At 38.8% G+C, this 18,013-nt stretch overlaps 1 protein-coding gene across 6 annotated transcripts in view; it reads right to left on the bottom strand.

Moving 5' to 3' along the window:
- The window catches only part of sorcs2 (sortilin-related VPS10 domain containing receptor 2), a 379,862-nt gene that overhangs the window by 94,372 nt on the left and 267,477 nt on the right, over window positions 1-18,013 (bottom strand). For all 6 annotated transcript variants that reach the window (XM_013266082.3, XM_013266081.3, XM_013266083.3 and 3 more), the window contains one exon: window positions 319-483. In XM_013266082.3, the coding sequence (XP_013121536.1) occupies window positions 319-483 (165 nt within the window). The remainder of the gene's footprint in view (window positions 1-318; window positions 484-18,013) is intronic.

Genomic DNA, 18,013 nt, shown 5'->3' on the forward strand with positions numbered 1-18,013 from the left:
TTCTTAGAACTTGCCAAAGGGTTTCCAACTAGAAGCCAAGTGCAACTACACTATATCGTCATTGTGTTTGGATATGGTTATTGTTTAATTCATTTCACTTTAACTCAAGAATTACAGAACAGCATTACTGTGGTATGAAAAAACAACATATGACGTTTTTTTCTGAGTTTAGTCGTAAGATTGTCTTGAGATTTAATGAGATTTAATGCACTGCTGCACCACAAATGATTTGCTAACGTAACACCAACGATACCTCCTTGTGCATTTATTTCAGCTACATAATCAACAATTTCTTTTAAGTTTGTGCGTGCAACCCACCCTGCCCTCCTTGCAATAGGCCAGCAGCTTGTCTTCTTCCTTGGGGTGGAAGATGAGCGTGTCGGGTGTGAAGTCGATGGACTGCCGCTGGAAGGAGGAACCTTCATCTGTGCTGATAAACAGCATTTGATCTCGTTCATTTATAGAGGAACCCACCAGAATTACCTGTAAGAGATGATAGAGAGAACAGCAAAGACGAAAAGAAAGAAAAAGAAGAAAAAAGAAGGTCACAGGTGATACGGTCCAAAGCATCCTGCAACATGTTTGATGCTAAGTCAGCAGTCTGTTGAAAAAATCCTCCTCATATCAGTACTTGTCCATGTTAATTCACCTGCATGCACTGACAACCTGATGAATATAAATGCATTAACTGCCATACATGCACATTCATTCAAGGCCATCCACTGGGACAGGAGAACTTTCCATCAACCTTTCAGGCGGCTTAAACCATGGCAACACTCTATTGATTATCTATTCAGACTTTTATAGCTCATAAAGTGAAAACATTAAATACAGAGCACACCAGGAACTGCCAACCCACCAATCACAATTATGTCCCAGACACTTGCAATAAGTGTCCCAATAGGGGAAATCGATAGGAACTAATGAACCAGTCACATTCATTAACAGTGCTGAGAGGTGGGAAGCTATCCCATGAGTGTTTTTGGTTGTTTACAGCAACTCCTTATAAAAAGTGTCCTCAGTCAGAGAAATGCAATAAAGTCACTTGCTGATAGCTGTATTGTTACTTAACAACTGTTTCAGCAACAATTAATGGCCGCAAACCAGAGATATAATTTTAATGAAAGGGATATTCAACATGTAATGGCTATTTAAAAAAAAAAATAAGTGTTATGTGTGGGCAGAAACAATTGAGCAAGCAAATGAATCAACTCATAGGAAATTGTCAAGGTAGTGCAATTGCTTTTAATTCTTATTTTAAGTCTGCATGGTTTTATCCACGTACAAAGAAAAAAAATCCCTTTTTAATGCCTATATTCCTCCTTCACTTCCAAAAGAACCTTAATATCCAACCTTGCCGAAAGCAATTTGTATTCAATTGTATATTTAATAGTGTTTTCAAAGGTCACAGCAGCTCCTTCTAGAGCGAGTTCAGTACTTTAGTATTAGAAAGGAAAATCTTCATATTTGTATGCTTATCCCTGGGTAAATTTATTACACAAACCTGGAAGCAATATGCCTCTTACACAGCATGTTTGGCTCATCAAAGCAGGGAAAGCACAGTTTTAATAATTTTCACTTCAGTGTCCCAGTAGGCCAAGAAACGTATGGGTTATCTGCCTGATCGGGATTTCTTTTAGGGTCTGGTGTTACAGAAGAGACTTTTAGTAATTTTTGAATAACCAGTCTATCGATCTCTTTGGTCAAAATCAGTCACACCTGCTGGAGAGCATCCACATACTTGATGCTTTGACAACTAGACCTAAACTCAGAATTCTATGGGTTCCTTTAGATCCCCAGAAAAAAAACAGCAGGAAGGATGTTTTTTTTTCAGCAGGAAGCCAAAAACAAACATCAAATAAAATCAAAGTATACTGTACAAGTTTAAATCTCTTTAGGGCAGTGATTACAAAAAATCTTGAGAGAGTACTTGAAAGATTTCTGTCTCACTATCAAAGCAGGTAGGGCTTAACCTGGAAATTTCATGTTACATATTTGCTTCTAGAAGAGCATTGCTCATGTTCACAGAAATCTACTCCAATAGTATTTCCTCTTTGTTCTTGCTGTCGATCTTGTCTTTTATTATCCTTTAATCCATCCTCTGTTTTGTTTTTATTTAAAGAAACACGAAGCTTCAAAATTCTGAGTGTAAAGTCAGTGAGGTCACAGCGGCTATGTCCATCTTTTATACTGTCCGTTTCTAGAAAAAGCAAAAATTCATTACTACTTTTATAGCTAAACTAACACTGTCCTATTTCATTCTTTGTCCATATTTAATATGTTCAGTGATTTTTATTATGTATGCCTATTTTCTGAACACATTTCTGGCAAATCTTCATCTGTCATTTCTTTTTATAGTCATCAGAACAGCTTCAATATCACAAAAGCTTGACATATTCCACACATTGAGCTCCAGAGCTGTGGCTGAGTCATTTCTTTGTTATATTGGAGAAATTAAAAAATGTATGCGTTGAGACACATATACTGACTAGACACACACACAGGTCTGGTTTGCTATCCTCGTGGGGACCTCCCATTGACATAATGGTTTCCCTTGCCGCTTACCCTAACCCTAACCATCAAAAATGAATGCCTAACCCTAACCCTTCCCCTAAACCTATAACCATAACCCTGTAACCCTGACACTAAAACCACATTTTGAGTGTCAAAAATGCCTTTAACTTGTGGGGACTGGGATTTTGGTCCCCTTAAGGGCTGTTGGTCCCCACAAGTATAGTAAACTTCCAATTTTTGGTCCCCACAAAGACGTCTAAACGGGTACAAACACACACACACAAAATCTGTATTAGGATTCTCATCATGACTTCAATTAAGGAGTGTGTGTAGAATAACACATCTTTCTGGGTTGATACTTGAGAACTGTGTGTGAGTATGAGTTGGGTGTAACTTCCGTTAGCACCACAGTCAATTAAAAGGCTGGTGTTTGTTTTGCAGGCAAAGCATGGTCAACAAGGAAGAGGAGTAGAATGATGATGTTAGAACAGCAGGAAAGAAGACTTTATTTCTTATAATACAGTTAATTTAGAAAATGTCAGCATAGCATGGTTATATCTGGACCTGGGATTTGCTCAGTGTATTTGTTGTTTACAGCTAAAAAGCTCAATTGAAAAGCTCAAGGTCACCCTTTGGATGTAGGAAGTCAGAAAACAATTACCATCCTTAATTTCTACCAAAATGACTGTCGCTGCTCCCAATCTCATATTTACATGTGTTTACAAAGTCTTTTGGCTTCTATGGTATAAAGCCTGATGACAGCTATTTTGGCACACACTTCTCACTGTGGTTTTGCTTCATGTCCCTGTGGGGCAGGTCCATCAATCGGTCAGCCCTCCTGTGCCAACATATCATCATTTAAAGGATGTCACTCGGTTTAACCTAGTTGAGCTCAGACAGACAACTGAACATCCTCAGGACACACACGTACACAGTCCCACCTCACATATACACATCATATCAACAAATGGAGACAAATGTACAGTGAGATGACAAATGCCTGAAAAAGAAGCATAAAAGTGAAGTACCGGATCTTATGAATATGATGATGTCAGTTGGTGAAGTTTAGTCATGCATGCCTTTTTGTAGTTTTTAAATGCATAATCTCACCCAAAACAACCTGAAACTGGCTACTCAGAGGTACTGAGTACTATAAGCTTAGCAAAAAACAAACAAACAAAAAGTTACAAATAAATAAACTATACAAATCCATACTACCACAGAGGTCCAGCGCTTGATGTGTTTGCATTTTTAACTAGATTTCTGTAGTTTTAGCTACTGTGAAACACAGATCATCATGCAATGACGCTAAACACAATTATACTTTAAGACAGTATTTTTAATTTTCAGTTTTTTATTAGATGCTTCTCATTCGGTCTTCAGATTTGTTTCCTTGTTTGTTTTTTACAATGTCTACTACTAAGCCTATGTAGGCTTTTGACCAATCTTGATGTCATCAGATTATCTTTTTTATTTTTGTCTCAGAGACTTAAATGAAAACACACTGTTTAACTGAAAGTCTCTGTTTGCACAGGAGGTGTGGGCTGTTAGTAGTCAGGCTGAGGAGGGGAAATGCTGCTCAATTGCATCATGGGACTAGAAACAGAATGAGAGCTTTTTTGAAACCTAGTAGGGGACACACTGATGACTCCAAGATGAGATATTTCTAAGCTCAAAGTGTGTTACTAAATCACTTGAGAAATCTTTATGCAGTTCCATTTGATTGTACGGGTCTTTTTGAGACCTTAGGTGAAATGAGTTTAAAATTAAATTCAAAACCTTAACCAAAAAGATAAACCTTTTCTATTTTATTCACTATTCTGAGTTGTGCATGCCGTCTTTTTCAAACTTTTCAAACAATGGCTTTTTATGTTGTACTTGAACATCTTGTAACCCCTCCATGTTCATGCATTGTTCCCTTATTGGGTTTCAACCTGGGAAACTCAAAATGGGACAAAATCGCTAAAACGAATCTTATAATTGTTTTATCTTTTATTATTCACCACAGAAACCACAGAAAATAATGTATGAGTTTGTAAAAGATGAGTGTACCACTGATGCACTCATCCTCCTGGCGCAGTAACCTGACTTGCCAACAAGTGGCAGTCTTGTCAAACTGTAGGCTTGGAGGAATGCCTTCAAATCTTTACAGAGTTGAAACTGAGCTTGACTAACCAACTGACAGATAGGAAGGTGAACTTTTCAGTGAGGCTTCAAAAAAGGGGATTGGGGGAGGGCAGACAGACAATTCCTTTCGCACAAGTTATGATCCTCCACAATCAAAGGACTTTGATACATTCTTCCTTCATAACGATCTCCTCCGAGTAATAACTCAAGCTTAGCAAAGCACAGTGCTCCTATTGTGCATGGCAGATAAAAGCAGACTCTAAACTTCCTGTGTCTGCTCTGGAGACTGCTGGGGTGTGACACATTAAGGGGACTTATAGGAACAAAACTCAGCTCTTTTTAATCTGCAAAACGGCTTAAACACCAGTGTGGCTTTGGGAAGAGCTCGCATAATCTGTGCGATGTTTGATAATCTTTCGATCACAGTCGCTCAGATTATAGAGCTGATACCCTCTGATGTGTGTCAACAATGATCAGTTCCCACTGTCAATTATAAAACAGCACAATCTTCTTGGCAGCTCAAAAGAGCTTATAAAAGAGTGCTGGTGTGCAGTTGGAACATGAACAACATGAAGGTCTATGCCCAGAGAAGAATGAGAATGTGCATTTGTTTTGCATGACACATCTTTGAACAGCTGAAGGGTTTTATGGCTGCAGGCTGATATGGCTGATGAAAACCTCAAGTCTTGAGAATGGAGAAAGCTTTTACATGATACACGCACACCGGCACAAATGCACACCATGCAATACAATTGTGTACTTACTGTACATGTGCACAGAAAAATGAGAGAAGTGCATGAAGGACACCTTTTGAATTGTTATTTTGCAACAATTATTCTATTTTTTTTATTTTGTTTTTACAATTTACCTAATTAACCTAGAAAAAAAAACTTTTTCTGAAGGCACTGGCATTGCAGAAATATGCACAAGGTGCAATTTGGCTTTGGGTTCTTAACACACCAGCTGTAGCACTACTATCCTGTTTGAAAAAGGGGGCAGTGTGGGCAAAAGAAAGGAAGATGTAAGGGGATGGTTAAAAGCACAAGACTGCCATCTTTTATGTACAGTTTTGGAGAATGGCTTTTGCACATAGTTTTGCTTTGGTTTCTCCTGCTTCCTGTTTCATTAGTATTGAGCACTGAAGAAGCTCGGTGAGATTTAAACAAAAATATAGTGATGTGAATAGTACTTGCCACTTCTTTTCTTATTTTCTTGGATATTTGTCTCACTTACATATTTCAGACCATCAAACAAATCTCAATATTATGAGTTCAGTGAAAATAGTGAGACTAGAGACAAGCGAGTTGCTGAGTCTTGCTTCTTCCTCAGGTTAGGTATACAGTTGTGAAAGTAATAAATCAATGAAGGAATCTGTTTTTGCAGACTCAGCATAGAAATGCCACGCCATGTTCAAGGTAATTATCTCAAAAATAGCTTTCAGTAGCCTTGTTATCCTTATATTGAGCCTGTTATCTACAATTCACAATACTTTTTTGTTTCTCGTAACTCATAGGAAAGATTCAATGGCCTGCCATGTAGCCATGTTTTGGAAAACTGTAAGTGAACCTTCCCAGATCTCAGCAATGAGTGACAGACAGATATAAAAGAAGATAAACCTAATAAGTTAGGACCTAGTCGTATAAATCAGAATGTTTCTTTCTCATTAACATCTGGGTCTACACACATAAACATACCCATACACATGCATACTAGTGCTTACAGCAAGCAGTTCCTGGTACAGTTCCTCTCCACTCAATTACATATGTAAATTGCTTGAGTTCTAGCTTCCACTGGGAGAGAGGGCCCCATGTGACCACAGCTTACTGAGCCATGGTCTGTTAGGAAGACCTGGGAGGGGAACGCAGCATGGGAGGCCAGAGGATATCACCAGACAGCAAAACAAGTTTCAGAAGATGCTCAGTTAGTCCTTTCCTTGAGTCTCGTGGTGGTTATTAAACTTAGAAACAAGGATGGATGGATGTTTTGATCAGACAACCACCTTTTATTTATGACATGAGTCTCCCTCGTGCCCTACCTAAAGTACCACACATCTCTGTTGTACCATCTTAGTGTAAGATTTTTTGCAGTGTATTTCAGGATTGTTTTATATCACCAATGAAACAAATCCTCTTCAGGTAGTTCTTGTCATATCAAAATATAGTCATGCTTATTGGACAGAGTGTGAAATCAAGGTCATCTTGCTGCAATGGTTTGCTTAAGGACCAAACAGCCATTTCATTTGAATGAATAAGCAGGGCATATAGTGCCTGAATACCTATATTAATGTTCTTTTTGTGGAGGATTAGGACGGAGAACATGAGAGGCTCCTTTTAAAGTCTAGAGTAGTTTGAAAGTTTGAGAGTATTCTATGTCTATTTGATCATTTGGAACATTTTTAACTTTCTAGAAGACTGAAAAGCAATGTTACCTTAAAAACTGTTTTTGACTCAAATCTCAGTAACTCAGCAACAAGCTATGAAATGACCTTGAGTTGAGACTGTTATGCCTGAGGTCAAGATTGTACCTTCAAACTCCACTTCTGTCTAAACTCAATAACAACTATGACATTTCTTATTGAGTTGGAGGAGCAGAAAAGATTTTTATGATACTATTTGGTCTTATATGAACTTTTATAACATGTTCCACTGTGGTAATTCCACTAGTTTCAAGTGTGGTTTCAACTTTGTCAATATTTTCAATCAGTCCTCAAGCAGGTTAATCCATAATGTCAAATGGATATTGTATCGCTTCAATATCCATTCCCAATACAATCAGTTTCAAATTTAAAGACTTAGCAAAAGCCTCTTGCTCAGAAGCCAGTCCTGACTCTTTCCAGCATTTTTGTCACTGCACTTCTCTAAAGGTGAGGTGAGAAGTGGTTAGAATGGGGAATCAGAAAGCCAAACATGAACAACACATTGTCAGAGGTGTCAGAGATAGAGGTGTGAGAGGTATGGCAGTGTGTTTTTTGGCCAGCTTTGCGACAGTGCGACAGTCCATTAGCTTCCTCCCGGGCAGCTACATTTGTGTTACAATGGAGGTGACCAGTTTCAGCAAAGCCCCACATCTTGGCTTGATTTCAAATGCACACACACACACACACACACACACACACACACACACACACACACACACACACACACACACACACACACACTCTGAGGGCGTGGAAAATCACCAGTCTGAGAAGACCAGTAGTTGAAGAGCATGAAGTTCAAATGCATATTTTTTATACCAAACTTTACAACTTAATGCACTGAAAAAATATGATTGGGAGGCTGGCAGAGGCTGCAAATTTGACAGGAAACACACCCATGCTTTTTAAATACAATGAAAAATAATGTGATTAAAGTAATGCATTAGTAGGTAATGCATTACTTTAATCACATTACAGTTTTTAGTAACGCAGTAATGTAATGTGTTACTGTTTCAAATTCAGTAATTACTTCACAGTTAACAATTATGTTGCTATTCACGTTACAAAGGTTCTTCAAATATCTGCACACCAGGCAACATCAAACAAACACTTTTTTTGCTGTATGCTAGCCCTATCTTCAGTCCTTTTCAGTTCATGAGTTTCAGCAGCTAACAAAGATAGTAATGAGTAGTCATGCTGGGTACATTGTAGCCTCTAATTCTCTCTATACATGATTTAAGAGCAGAATAACTGTGTGGATCACTCTGAAGTCTCCTTGGGCTCTTTCAGCTGTGTTGTGTTGTTGGTTTTGTATGTCTGTCCTCATTAGGATAGGGACATGCATTGGTGTCTGGAACAAGTAAAGTGTACTACAGTAATTTCTTTCCAGTGATGACCTGCATACTGGTGATAATTATTAAAAGAGTAAAAAGAGTCATCACCTTTCTGTTCATTCATTCATTCATTCATTTCTCATCATGTAAATGTACTCAAACTCTATTGACTCATGCTACAGTTTGTGATGCTAGTCCTTGTGAGTTTAGCATACATACACTTGAACCTGCTGCTGCAGGTTCCAGTTAGAGTGCTGACCCACCAACTCACAGTGGATCTCCAGACAAGAACAAGGACTACCGTCTCAAGCTGCTGTCCAAGACTTTGAATTCCCAGTCTGTCAGATTCATGATGCAGGTCAATACTGATTTTAATCTGAGTTTTACTTTGAGTTAGATAGACAAGTAAAAACGGTCTCATACAGGTTTACAGGTTCTTTGAAATATGAATGTATATGAATGAAAACATGTAGACAATGAAAAAAAGTGCTCATATGAATTGGCAAATGAGCCATGTTTTATAAATCAATTTTAGTGCTCCAATAGAGTAGAAAAGTGCTATATAAGAACCAGTCCATTTACCGTTTAATCTACATTTGCTCATAATTTGTGTATATTTCTATTTTAGTCATTCATTGATGCAGACATGCATTTATGTATATATATATATATATATATATATATAGATATCATTTTTTTTTAAGAAAGGAAGTTTTAGAAACAAACTTTCTTTCATATATACAGAAATTCATGGATTTTAACACAGTTAAAACTATGTTTCTATTTGATTTGATCAATGTGTACTTTATCAGTGTCGCACATAAGAAAACATTTGAGCCACTGCTGGCCTAAATGACCACTATTTATAATTTTTAATACTGACTAGTATTAATTATGTGTAAACTGAATAATATTTCACACGATTAAAATGAAAAAGAAAGTGGCAATTCCACTAAGTGTGCGGTAACTCTGAGAATGACACACGGGTAAATACAATGCAGAATGATGTGGGTTTGTTTCATGTGGGCATGTAACTGCCTGTCCCAGATTCAGCCCTGTTATCTCTTAGCTACTCTCTCCATTTGAAGCCTCCCAGAGCACAGAGATTGGGACTGACATAGGCCTTGATATACTCTTCTCCCTTTTTGTGCAGTTTTTTTTCTTTTTTCTGTTCTACAGCAGCTTTAGCTGCTATGAACATGTCTGAAAATTTACCTACAAATTAGATTCATAATAGGTGTGACTCAATAGTTTGGCTATATTTAAAAAAACATAGATTTCCGAAACAATAGACAAAGACATTCGGTATTCTGCCTCCTACTCTCTCATAGCCATCATTGTCTCAGAATGCAGGATCTATATTTGCTTTTGTCTTTGTACAGCATTGAAGTGAACACACATTATCTAAAAAACATTTAAATAGGCAAGCCCCAGCAACTGGATCTTAAAGCAAGCAAGAAACTTCAGTGTTGGGCATGGAAACAGTAGTTTCACATCCTTCAAATCCCACTCAAGACCAATATCATATCATTCAAGGTTTTGTAGAAAATATATAAGACATTTCCATTTGGTCAAATTATAGGTAGACTGTGTGAAATGCAGATTCCAGTCATATGAATTTCGTTTTCTTAGTTCTCCCAATTGAAGACATAATCCTAGCAGGACCCCACATAGCAAGCAGGTCTGGCCCGGATCTGGTGTCAAGCCGGCACTGCTGGCTGACTTCTGGCATGATAAGACGTATGTCATCCAGATATGGGCCAGGCCTGACATAGATGGCACTGTTTATGTGATGGCATGCCACATCTGGCCTGATTGTGGTTTGGTTTATGTGGCCCAGGCTCATAGAAAACGGGTCTGGCCCAGATCCGGCAATAAGCTGGCACTTCTGACTGACTGGTGTCATGGCAGGGTGTATGTCAACTAGATGTGGGCCAGGTCTGGCAATGATGACACTATTTATGTTCCTATTTTCCTATTTTAGTTAGGAGACCTAAATGCCATTTTGCAATACTATACCGCTATGGTAGCCAATGTTTCAAATGCAGGTTTGACAGGTTTGTGAGTGTACACTTTATCCAAAACCTAGTGAGGGTTTCCTCATGTTGGCTGTAGCTCAGGAGGTAGAGCAGGTCACCCACTGATCGGAAGGTTTGCGGTTTGATCCCTGGCTTCTCTAGTCTGCTTATCAAGACTGTGTATGAATGTAGTTAGGAAGCACTCGGTTTAGAGAAAGTGGGTGAATGTGGCATGTTATATAGAGGACTTTCAGTAATCTGGGAAAGTGAAAAGTGTTATACAAGAATCTGTCCATTCACTGTCTGAACAGATTTTCTTCATGTTACTTTTGCACTATTATGTTCCAGCATATGTTGTTCTTACATGGCTTGATTAAGGTACACATTAGGCTGACATCTGGGGCCAGAGCTGAAACTGTTCTGGGCCAGCACAGGGCCAGCAGTGTGTCTGCAACTGGCCTTGTGCTGGCCCATGTGTGGGCCACCTCTGGCAAACCAGGTCTGGGCCACCAAAGGGCCGTCATTCTTTGTGGTATGTGGGCCATGTGTAAGCACATTGTGTGGGCTAGGTCATACCAATTTTGCTATGTGGGACTGGCTGCTATACTACAAACAACTCTGCCGACCTTCATCTGTAATTAGTGTAGGACGTCAGCCTGTTGTTTACCTCAGCTGGTGTCCATGTGTATTTACTCTGGAGGCAGCTGTATAACTTAATGAAAGCAGTCTTACATGGGTTGATGAGTCAGTGAAGCTCACTTCTGTCCGATGACAGCGATACTGAGGGGAGTTGTTGAGGATATATATTAAATAAATTGCATGGATACATTTATTCCTTCAATTTGCAAAAGTCACCATTCATAAAGGATTTCTAACATGACTAATTGCTTTATAATGGTTTACTCATTCTTTATCGATCAGTTATCAAAGAACAAGTTCTGCATTGGCAGACTGAGGAAAATCCCTGACATTTATCATTTTCCATCAGAAACTCACTTCAGACTACATCAGAGTGAAAAAAAGAAGCCTAACTTAAAAAGGCATTCATTGTTAGAAATTTTACCTGATTTGAAAACGCCATTGTCTCAGCGCCATTACATTTATCTTCTTTTTAAATTTTCTCTGACTGCATGATGCTCTTTTTACCTCAGCTGTTTCCTGTCTTTCTATGTCATTTTCCTCATCACTTTTGGATCCATGTACCTTTAGTGTTCTCCCAGTATCGCCTTCTTCTCCCTGACTCACTGCTGATGATAGACAGCAGGTCTAAGCTCTCCATTAGAAGTTGGAGACAATGATCAAACCTCGGGAAAGCTCTCTCTCCTTTTTTAATTACATTCCTCTGTCAAGTAAAAAGAGAAAAAGAGAGCGAGAGGGAGGAGAGGAGGAGAGGAACCTCTGAGCAATTATTCTAGACTTAATTACATAAAGTGAAAAAAAAATCCTTCCTGCTTGAAGCTGTGAGAGAGAGAGGTAGGTCTTCACTATATTCCACACCTGAAAGACTTCTGTTACTGATGACTGCCATTCAGATGCCAGCCACCTACACACGCATGGAGTCCTGTCAAAAGTATTTTCCTGCTTTCTTTATTTTATCCTATTTGTTACACTTCAAATGTTTTATATTATCAAAAAAAAAGTAATATTAGAAGCTATTTTATAAGAATTGGCAATTTAGTTCTAAACGTAATAACTACTTGTTCCACTTGTTCCATATTACTTTTTCACATAGGGCCAGATAGGTTTGGATATCTTTTTTCATTAATAACAAATGAATAATAAATGAAATCATCATTTAAAACTAGAATTTTGTATTTACTCATCTTTGTCTAATAATAACATTTGTTCGATAATCTGAAAGACTGAAGTGTGACAAATACTCAAGAAATAACGAAGAAATCAGGAAAGGGGCAAAATACTTTTTCATAGTACTAAGCGCCACTGGAAGCATTCATCTCCATGACAACTCTAGTCTGGCACAGGGAAATAATGTTATATTACCACAGGAAAAAATAGAAGACAATGACCTGAAAATGAGAAAATATTTATAGGCAGGTGATACAGGGCTGCAACATCTGAATCTCACCTAAAGAACTTAGAGTTATGTTTCTTTTTCAAACAGAAGTAACTGAAAAACATGTTCAGTGATAATTATGGACAGGTGGTGCAGTGGTGTGGTTTTCTGCAGCTGCCCTGGTCTCCTCCCACTTCTAAAGGTTAATTGGTGATTCTAAATTGGCCATGAGGGTGGGCGTGAGATGGATAATATAAAGCAGAAAATTAATCTAGTGAATGGTCATATTTATTTTTGTCCATACAACCAAATAAAATAAAGAAAATAAACAGATTAAGGGAAAGATATTTAAAACTGTTTAAAATAACAGAATCACCTGATTGATTGAGGAAGGCTGTTCCACAGTTTGGGTGCTACAGCCTCACAAGCACGATCACCTCTGGTTTTAAAATCAGAGCGACAGTCAGTTAGGAGACCCTGGGTAGGAAATTGGAGATGCAGGCTGCATGAATAAGGTCTCAGAAGCCCTGCTATATAAGCAGGAAACTGTCCATCTACAGCCTTATATGTCAATAATAATAGAATTTTATAGAACAATAAAATAAAATAATTAAGTGTATTCTGAATTTCAATGGAATGACAGAGCACACTCTCAACTGTAGCGGAGTAAAAAGGTCACGAGCAATCTCTCCTCCAGTTTATTCTTCTTTATAACCTTCAAGAATTGGAGGCGCTGCTGAGTCTTTTCCACCACAGATGTTGTATTAGCTAACCAAAGACCCTCAGAGATATGACTCCATCATAAGTTGATGTGGAGAGGGGTTGGGCTAACTTTGTGCCTCAATGATGACTTTTTGGGGGGTTTTTGGTGTTAAGAACAGTGTTGAGCAGTGGTTGTTACACAATGCTGCCAGCCATTGTCCCTCGTTCCTAGATTGATTCGTCCTTTCCAGATACGAGCCCCAATAACGTGATGCCATTCACAAATTTTATTGTTGCACTGGATGAATGGGTGGGAGTTTGGTCAGGTATGTATATATGACATACATCAGAGGGCTCAGCATGCAGATCCAGTGCTGAGTATGAGGGTTTGGGCAGTCTGTAAAAAACGTTTTAATTCAAGCACAGATGACGGGGGGAGGTCAGCTTGTCTACCAGAATGTCGGGGATTTCGGTATTAAATACAGAACAAAGACCATTCTTACTGAGGTCCAGGGTTTTCCATGTGACCCTGTGTGTGCATCCCATAAGAAGTAAACTTATTTTAATAATTTCTGAGCCACTGCTTTGTTAGAAACTATGACACAGAGTGGCCAAAGCAGACCTGGCTAAAACGATCGTTTTGCATGTGGAATAAATCATTTCCATATGGTTTATTTAAATCCTTGAGTACATCGAATAAAATGTCAGATTTAACTTTTCACTGCTCAATACAGTACATACATTATATGAATACACACTGCACGCAGAAATACAATATACATGTTTTAAACTTTGAAAACATTCGGAGCAGATTATAACTATTACATTACTGTTTGCTGCTTTTCAACCATCAAGTCATTCAACAGTTTTGATTGTTTCCATATAAGAAAACTGGACTCTTTGGCACCGCTATAGATAGAAAATGATCAACTCAGTCATTTAACCATTTTCTTGCTTCTTATTTCCAGTATTGTGGAATGTTTGCTAAAATTTTTGTTTAAAACTAGACTGATAAAAACAGTTTTTCTATGATCAATTAATACAATCTAAAAAAAACTGCTGTAATCTGCCCAAGGTTCAGACTAAAGCCTGTCCCAGGACACTTTCGGCAAAAGGTAGCGTGAAAAGCTTCTATGTCTATCACACAAATGCATAAACAGACAAACACTTTCACACGCTGCCTCAGCCAGGCATTAAATTCAACCTTCTGGCTGTGAGGCGACTTTGGAAAACCACTGAGCCACTCTCAGTGGTTTTCTGAGCAAATTCACTCCTGTTTAATTCCAGCGATGCTGAAAACAAACCTCACAACCTCATCAGCAAAAGTAATGCAGCCACAGGAAATAATTCTGCTCTCTGTTTTTCATTACTGCAATCATTTGCGAACACAGCAAGAGCTGTGACAAGATTGAAAGAGGGCATCTCATTTCCAGTTTCCGTTGGTTCGTCTTTAAAAGTTAGTTTTGAAAACAGTTTTCTATAGTAATTTTTGTAGGACATATTAATGTAAGTCCTGGAGACTCAAGACTTGAGGTAAGAGACAGTTTAAAGCCGGATATGTCCACCAGGTTAAACTGTGAAATTGCTACTTTCCATTTTCTTTAAAGAAAAATTGCCATATGTATATTTCAACAACATGTTATTGATGTTTGCTTCCATGCAGCAGCGTTAAATTTTCCAACCTACTTTTAAAATGAGCTACTGTCATTGATCACAATGGTGCCAGCAATAGCATAATAGTACAATAGTTGTGACACAGCATTCTATTCAATGACACAACGTCAGTCAAATATAAGCACAAAAATAGACTAACTTGTGTTTTCCCTGAAGACTTTTATTATTATTATTGTTAAAGGGTTAAGCAGTCATTTTGTAAAGTACAAAAAATAATAAAATAGTTTAAAAAAATGTATTGCTACTTTTTGCTAAAGCAATGGTTCTAAAAAAGAAATCCTCCACCCTTCATGATTTTCAACTTATAGTAAATAGTTGAAGCAATAGACTGTCAGAGTAGTCACAGCAGAGATGTAATCTTTGTCTTGTTAAAGTGTAAAAGCCCAGACCTCCCTCTCCCCAGCCACCTCCTCTAGGTTGTCCGGGGGAACAGGCTGCCTGGTGGGAGGAGGCCCCGGGAAACGCTGCCTTATCGTGGTGGAGGGGTTTGTGTGTTCCAGGGATCCAAGGGCCTAGGTTGTCTGGGGCTTCTGCCCCCAGGTAGGGTATCCCATGGCAAATGGGTCCTAGGTAAAGGACCAGACAAAGAGTTATTCAGAAGACCCTTTTGAGAAGACCATCAAGGGAACAGTTCACCCTGCCCGGGATTGGATTACTGGGGCCAGGCCAGGCCCGGGGAGAGTGCCCGAGGGCAAGCAACATGGGCCCATCTTCCTGCAGCCCCACCACCCGCAGGAGGTTGCCATAGGGGTCGGGCGCATTGTGAGCCGGGCGGTGGCCACAAGCAGAGGCCCTGGCAGACCGATCCTCAGCTACCAGGACTGTATTTTATTTTACTTTAATTTATTTTGGTTAGGTAATGGTTAGGGTTAGGGTTAGGGTCTTTCCTTGCCTTTTCGTAAAACCAACCACTTGCCACTGCACTAAACATGAAACAAAGGAACACTAGCTTCCTCTAGTGAGGCTAGAATAATAAGATAATCATAAATAAATACAAAAATACAAAAAATAAAAATACAATACCTAAAATATCTAAACTATGAAGAAAAAACATTTTAAAAAATCAAATTTAAATATATCAAATAAGGACATAAGGAATCCAACGGATAATGGCAATAACAGTGTGAACTAACTCATTATTGCAAAGAGGTTATTTACTCTTGTGTTTGTTGACGTCAGCTCTGCTGCAGTTCACAGGTCTTACTTTGGTTTCATAACAGGGATGTGAGATGCAATATCATTGTGCCTGAAGGGTTAAGGATTATGTTGCTGTTGAGGGACACATGAAAAACATGAAATGCCCCAGGTGCATTAAACGCAAACACTCAGAGCTGTATGAGGGGTGGGGGTGGGGGGGATTAAGTTTACCGAAGTCAGTTTTGGGTATTGACATTAAATGTGGCCTGTTTGTCAGCTGCTGCACCACTGAGGTCAACTGGCTAACCATCACCGCCTGGAACTGCCACAAACACTTAGGATTGTGTCCAGAACAGAGGGTTAGAGACACTCACAGAGAAAACAACAGAAAGGGTTGCCTTGACCTTGCAACCTTGTGGTGGCAGCAGTAGAAAACACTCAGACGACTAAAAGCAGAGCAGCACAACTTTGTGTGACTATCAGGTAGTAATATGACGATTAAGAAAAACTTGTTAGAAAGACCATAGAGAAGAGACTTGATGACGTGTTCTTGATTCATTGTATTTTTGAATGCCTATGTTAGTGAGCTGGAATCCACACATGGTTAAGTTATGCAAGCTACAGAGTATTTATTTCTTTTTTGTTCGTTGTGCTGAAGATGGTGAAGGTACAAAGGCAAAACATGCACACGTTGTAATTAAGAAATTTCTTTCAATTTTTTAAAATTCAGTGTGTAGATATTCCTGTTCTGTGGTCATTGCTATAATAAATTATTTGCATCTTTTATAATTTAGCACATTGTCAGTAGATCACCCACAGATGTTATCACTCCAATTGGTGAATATTTGCAATTGCGACAACACGCTTATTACTAATAAGCGTGTTGTCGCAATTGCAAATATTCACCAATTATTATTATAGCTAGAGATTTACCAAGTGTGGCTAATAAGTTATTAGCCACACTTGGTAAATCTCTAGCTATAAAACGTAGCAGGGCTCAGGAGAACTACAGTTTAATCATCACTCTCTGTGGGCAGATCACTTCTTTTATAGTGAAGTGAACTTTGATGCTGACCTCAAGATTAATTTGCTAATTAGCTTGATTGATGCTAGAGAAGCAGAAAAGATTCAGTTACAAAGATGAAGGGAGATGAATGGAGGCCGAAAGACCGAAAGACAGCCGATAGGTTACAACAGATGGACCTCTGCACTGCCCTGACGGACACAATTAAAAGCATTATGCTGCCAAGACCCTCTCACGCAGCACACACAGTAGTCTGGCAGACCTGCCCTGACAGCTTCGCCTGGCAAAATTCAATTACCACTTATCACCAGTGACAGGGAGCATCACTCTGACTGGCATACATATATCCCTGGTGCTGGACACACACAAGTATACACACAAGAGAAGTCCAGCTTGGTGAAAGCAGGGTCAGTAAATCACAACACTCTGTACAACACAGAGTGGAATCATAGTCAACACAGTGGTAAATGAAGTAACACAAGAATGACTTCTGAATATTGACAAGCAATCATTTTAGTACATGTTTGGCAGGACCTAAATAACTTTCCTCAGAACTGGATTACAGTTATGTTCAGGTTTAGACGTGTATAAGGTGTGGCCCTTTTGAACACTTTTGAATGCATGAGAAACAACTAGTTAAAAACCTGGGAGACTGTTACAGCAGCCAAGTTATTACAGCCAAATGGCTGTAAACACCTACCAACAAGGACTCAAGGTAGTCTATATGTACACCAGTGTTTCCTAAACATAGACTTTAAGTTGGTGGGCTACCCAGATATATTTGGAGCCATCTAGTATAATTTTCTATTTATTATTGTTCTTTTTTCCCCTCACTTGAGAAACTACTTCAGTAATGGACACTTTACTTTCAGTTGGTGCTAGCCGGCTAGAGCCTTCCTTTTTTGTGCTTTCCAACATAAAGGCCTTCTACCACTGAAGATCCAGCTCTCGTGGCACATAATATATTGATGCCTACTTATAGGTGTCTTCGACTGGTGAGCGATAATGGTTTTATCTTAGAGACCTATTAAGTCTGGATTGGGAGGTTGAGAA

Source organism: Oreochromis niloticus, linkage group LG3 (genome assembly GCF_001858045.2).
Source record: "Oreochromis niloticus isolate F11D_XX linkage group LG3, O_niloticus_UMD_NMBU, whole genome shotgun sequence".
Classification (NCBI taxonomy): domain Eukaryota; kingdom Metazoa; phylum Chordata; class Actinopteri; order Cichliformes; family Cichlidae; genus Oreochromis; species Oreochromis niloticus.